At 39.7% G+C, this 6,000-nt stretch overlaps 1 protein-coding gene across 1 annotated transcript; it reads left to right on the plus strand.

The window, feature by feature from the left end:
- The first annotated feature begins 522 nt into the window (after positions 1–522).
- On the plus strand, positions 523–2,583 carry LOC141844521 (bHLH transcription factor RHL1-like). Its single transcript, XM_074732558.1, has 7 exons — positions 523–1,068; positions 1,164–1,259; positions 1,351–1,500; positions 1,639–1,704; positions 1,782–1,847; positions 1,938–2,006; positions 2,090–2,583. Exons 1-7 carry the CDS (start codon positions 580–582, stop codon positions 2,429–2,431), a joined length of 1,278 nt encoding a protein of 425 aa, XP_074588659.1. The 5' UTR covers positions 523–579; the 3' UTR covers positions 2,432–2,583.
- The last annotated feature ends 3,417 nt before the right edge of the window (positions 2,584–6,000 follow it).

Below are 6,000 nucleotides of genomic sequence, written 5' to 3' on the forward strand. Positions count from 1 at the left end.
CTCAAATGAACAACTAACACGAGTGTTTCCACTTTGCGAGCATGCATGCATTCATCCCTGTGACACAACACGAGTACATTATCGTTTAGAATAAATAAATTAGAAAACTAGCTAGAATCGGTAGTAGTCGTCTTCGTGCAACTCCACCACTATGTGTTTGAGTTACGTTGCAAATTTAAAAACCACTCTTCATTCACGTTTTGTTTGAAATATCTTTTATTTCTTCTTCTTCTTCTTCTTTCTTTTGACCAATAATATTCTAAATATTAAGCATGTTTGCAGGGTGTGTGCCGGTATCCTCCCACTTTTTGATTCTTTTAAATTTTATGGATTTTATAAATGAAGATGGGGTTTGGTTGAATATGATTTTAATAGTAATTTAAGATTGATAGAGAAATATTCGTGTTTGGAATTGTCAGTGCGGAGGCTTTTGTTAAGCTCAGTTGTTGCATCAATCTTTGGACTCCAAATTATAAATGAGGATCATGGCCGACCACTTTCTTCCCACCGAGAAGACTGAGGGAGCTGAGAGAGAGATCGGAGCACTAATTCTGACGCGGGAATCCGGCGGCGGTGGCGATGCAGCATAGCAGCGAGGAGATGGAAGGGATGGCGTCGTCGCACCCCGCGCTCCAGCTGGAGCTCCCGAACGGCAGCGGTGGCGCCGGCCACGATGATTTCTTCGAGCAGATGATGTCGGGCTTCGCCCCGACTGCCTGGCCGCTGGGGTTGGGGAACAGGTCGATTTTGGTGGCGAATAAGTCTTTGGAGGAGTCGCCGGACGGCGAGGGATTGAACTACGCGGCGCCGTATGATGGGTCGTCTCTCCTCGCCTCGCGGCTCCGGATGCACCCCGGCGACTCGCCGGCGGACTCGTCGATGCTACTCCAGCTCGGGGGGCAGATGCTGTTGCATCCGCCGGATGCAGCTTCCGGGGGTGAGCCTGGGGGCTTCCTCCAGCTACCGCTCTCCCTCGGAAACGGCGGCTCCGGGGTTTCGACTTCTGGCATCTTCGGGGACAGATCCCGAGGAGAAGTCGATCCGCCGTTCCAATCGCCCAATCCCACCGTACGGCCTTCATCTTCTAAAAATGATCTCTTGCTACCCTACTAAAACCCTTCCCTTTCGGGCTAAAAATTTTCGATTTTTTAATCGCGTGGAAGGAGGCCGAGGCGTTGTATAACGATGGATTCAATACCGGATCGCTTCCGCTGGCGGCGCAAGCGCCTCTCCATCAGCAGGTTCTGCAACATCCCCAGGTTCGCATGACCATCAATTTTGCTTCCCTCTTTCAATCCAAGAGTAGCGTTCGGATGTTAATCAGCTAGTATTTCTTTCGAACTGTTTCAGAACTACGTGGCTGCTACTCCAACGGAGCAGGCTCCTGCGACGACTACTGCGACGGCTTCGGGGACCGCCGGAGGAGGTACTGCACCACCAAAGCCGAGGGTGAGGGCCAGAAGAGGGCAGGCGACGGATCCTCACAGCATCGCCGAAAGAGTAATTGCTACTTTCGCTCTTTTATCCATGTTAATTATCTTCGATGCTCTTTGGCTTTCGGGGACATTTTTTGCCTCTGTTTCGAGATTTGGTATCATGGTGACGCTAGCTTCTGATCTTTTTGTTCTTCCACGGCAGCTTCGGAGAGAGAGAATCGCAGAGCGTATGAAAGCTCTGCAGGAATTGGTGCCCAACGCAAACAAGGTTCCTCTTCACGCTGGAATCTGCATTAATACCTTTTAATAATTTGTTTCTCTTTTTGATTCGTCGACGAACTGCAGACGGATAAGGCATCGATGCTGGACGAGATCATCGACTACGTTAAATTTCTCCAACTCCAAGTCAAGGCAACGTCTTCCCTTCATCTCTCCATTGTCTAATTGATATGCTCTTCTCTATGCGATCATGTAAGTAATTAAATTTAATTTAGCGTTCAGGTCTTGAGCATGAGCAGGTTGGGCGGCGCAGCGGCCGTCGCACCGCTCGTCGCTGACAGGTCTTCGGAGGTACTTATCTTCTCAACTCGGCTCGTTTTGAGGTAGTTTTTAATTGATATGACTCTTCTACGCGCATGTTGACATGACATCAGAGCGGCGGAGTCGGAAGATCAGGAGGAGCAGGGACGCCGGGAAGTAATAACGAGAGCCTGACGGCGGCGGAGCATCAGGTGGCGAAGTTGCTGGAGGAAGATATGGGTTCGGCGATGCAGTACCTGCAAGGGAAGGGCCTCTGCCTAATGCCCATCTCCCTCGCCTCCGCAATCTCCTCCGCTACGTGTCGTCCTCAACCTCCACCCGGTCTCAACCTCCGCCATTCGGCAGCCGGCGATGCGCCTCCGTCGCCGAGCATGTCGGTGCTGACTGTTCAGTCGTCCAATGCCGGCAGCGCCGACGCCGACGTGGGCAAGGACGGAGCTAGCTATGTTCCTTGATATCAAACAGGCAGCAAAAGTTAGCGATCTGATAGATTTGGACACAGAATACAGCGCCGCGAGAAGATCGAAGACGACGTCGAATTCATGCTTGGAACGGGAATTTTAATGCTTAATTTCTTTTGTTTTAAAAATAAATTCTCTAAACAACAACAAAAAAAAAAGCTTTCTTATTCAATTCACTTTCCCTTTCCCTTTCTCTTTCTCTTTTTCAGCTTTACCTTTTTGCTTTTGACCTGAAGTGTTTTAAGTTTAACAACTATCATTTGTTTTCTCATTAATTAATTAAATTAAATCGTACCGGAGTTTATCATTTTAATTACTTTACTTGTTCTACAACCACACAAATCAAAATGTAATAATGGTGGGATTTGTTAGCTCGTTAGTGGGCAGTGAGTAGATCAGTGTTTTTAAATTGGAGAGCAACAGTTGGCTCAACCGATCGATCAAAAGGCTAATATTCATTTAATTTATAATTTAAAAAATAAAGCACTGAACATATATATATTTATTATAAAATAAGTTGATCGACTGATTCATACATCCAAATTTAAAAATATTTCTCATTCCATGTTCAGAGATTCGATGGATGCATATGTTGTTGATAAATAATAATAAATAATATATTTTGCATTAATCTCTCTTTAATTTTGTAATTAAGAATCTCACATGCATTATCTTTTCATTCTTAATTACTTTCCCTATTCAAATGGCACTTTATCTTCATCATCTGATCAGATCGATCGTTTAACTATTCCATTAAGTGGCGTATTTGGGTTTTCATGTCCATGCTCATTATTTAACTTATTAAGAACAACAATACGTGTTTCCATTATGAAGCATAATCAATACGTTTTTATAATCGTCATTTATTAGTTTGCTAAAAACAAATCCAAACTAAAAGCTTAATTACGACATTAATGAATGTTGTAATGAATTTGGAGCATGTGAGAGCTAGTGTTTCACTTTGTGACCAAAAAACTGATTATATTATTCTTTCTCTCTTATTTCATTTGAAATTTACATTAAAATATTTAGCAGAGTAATTCAGTTTAATTGGTTGGACACTAACACGAGTTGTAAAGTGGATGAATGATATATGATAACTGACAACATCAGCAATATGTTTACTTCAAAATTTTCAATGTAGAAGAAAGTTAAACAGAATTTAACTCTTTCAAGTTTCCTTATGAAAAAGAGATTCTACAAATGAATCAAAATGAAAATGCTCTTAACGAATTGAAACTTCGAAGGTCTGAAACCTTATCTTCAGGAATCTCCATCATCTTCTATGTTTTCACTTGCTTCACCATCTTCATATGCTATTACACTGTCGTCCTGCAGAAAATATGTTTTCGAAATGTTGTCATAACTTTTCTTTTCTCCTTTTCAAAGACAACAAAATCATTTTCTGATAATATGCTTGATAGAAGTTTTCAAAGAAAACGTTTGAAAAAAAGGTGAATTTTCCTTGCTTTTGGGGGAAAAAATCATCATACTCTGAATGAAAAATAAATTTTATTGAAACAGAGTCATTATACTCACGATTGCGAGAGAGTTATTATTATACTCAAGATTGAAACAGAATTCAAAGGCATCTTATCAGTTAAGCCCATGAATATGAGCCATTTGAACAGAGTTCTCCCTCTCCTACAAATTTTTATCTTCGTTTCTCGTTTGCCTTGCATTTCAATCACCATAGCCCGATTGTGGTTGTCTGTTTCTTATAAAATGTTAAACAGTAGTTTAGTTTATTTAATGAAAAAAAATTTATTCCCCATCTTCTTTTTGTTCTTAATAATAGTTTGGTTGGGGAGCTGAGGGGTGAACAGTGGGGATGTGACGCCGGCCATTAATTGATTTCATCAATGAGATTTCGCCCCATGAATCGGTTGCGTGGCCGACATGCCCTTCGCCTTCATCACCCATTCCATCGCAACGTTGAACGCTATTCATCATGAACAGTGGGAAGAACTAATTAATGCAGCAAATATTAGTCTTAATTTTGATTTATTCTCTATTAATTACTCATCTTGAACAGTGGTAAGAATTAGTTAATGCACCAAATATTAGTCTTAATTTTGATTTATTCTCTATTAATTCAATATTTTATCAAATCAACCCGCTTACGCAACTTTCCATATTATTCATTTCCAATATCTAAATTTTATATTTTCGAAAATGGTTAGCACGTTCCTCTCCTTTATTAGGAGTTATGAGAGCATTATTAGACTCAGGAGACTCCTAGGATTCCAAGTGATTTTGAGATTAATAATGATCCATATTTTTAACTAAACTAAAATTTATTGATGATTCTATATATTTGAGAATTTTAAATTTTGATTTGAGATTAATAATGTTGTGAGCAAGTACGATAAGTTTAAACCGCTAAATTATTTTAAAATTATGAAGATTTTAAAAATTTGTATTTCTCAATTTAAATTATAAAATCTAAATTTGATGTATAATTATAGTCAAGGGGTTGTAGGATTATAATGATTATGATTTAAAATGAATTTAAGATTTCTAATGTCAATCTTTTTACATCATACCGAGTGTAATCATACCCTTATACATGAATTTCATAATCGTGTGGAATGTGTACATAATTATCGCATATTTGCACTAACAATTTCATTGTAACTTGTTGAGTAATCCCTGTATAATTTGGATTCATTCACTCACATCAAATTTTTTTATGTCACTCAAATTTCCATAAACTAGCACACTTCCACTCGGAACAAATTTTAGTAATTTAAAGGAGCAAGGAGAGGGACATGCTCCTCCATTAATTTTCTTACTTAGAAAAGTCACCTTCATTCATTGAAATTCTCATTCCTCCCATTTGTTAATTGTGAGAAGCAAATCTAAATCTCATCCTAAAAACTTGATCCGAGATGAATAAAAAGAATGACAATCCTTTGACGGAATTCCATGACTAGAGATGGAATGCTCGAAACTATGAAAAAATTTATGATATTTAGTCACTATGAACGTAAAAATGAAATCCAAAGTGCAAATTAAAGCTCCTAAGAGTAGACGGTAGGCGTATAATATTCTTCCTCACGTTGTAGATTCTTCTCAACCAATGGTACAATCCAAAGTAGCAAACTCTGACCTCCAGGGCATAGCTGAGTTGGTTATGACGCAACAGACTTTTAGAAGAGGACAAGGGTTCAAATTTTGACGAAGTCAGGTAATACCCTTCTGCGTCGTGACCAACTACAGTTTCTCGATTTATCTTTTCACAGATTATAATATTGTTGTGCATGTGTATATGAATTCATTTCCTTTTCATATCCAAATCTCAATTTAGGAGGGCCACTGAGTTGACGGATTGCAAATTATGTATATGTACCATTACTAAGATATTCGAATCACGTTCCAATTGAGTTGGAGATTCAAGTCGCTTACGTCGGACCTAAATTTAAAGACGCGAAGGAGAAGATCGTGTGGCAGCAAGCGAATGAGCCAACTGCACCAGCTTGATCATTAAAGGCAAGTCAGGTCCTCTCCTATTTAACCCCCTCTTCCAAGACTATACAATTTACCTCTCTGTTTAACAATCA

The sequence above is a fragment of the Curcuma longa genome, chromosome 1 (genome assembly GCF_044706935.1).
Source record: "Curcuma longa cultivar G26 ecotype Majalengka, Jawa Barat chromosome 1, ITB_CL_G26_1.1, whole genome shotgun sequence".
NCBI classification, from domain to species: Eukaryota; Viridiplantae; Streptophyta; class Magnoliopsida; order Zingiberales; family Zingiberaceae; genus Curcuma; species Curcuma longa.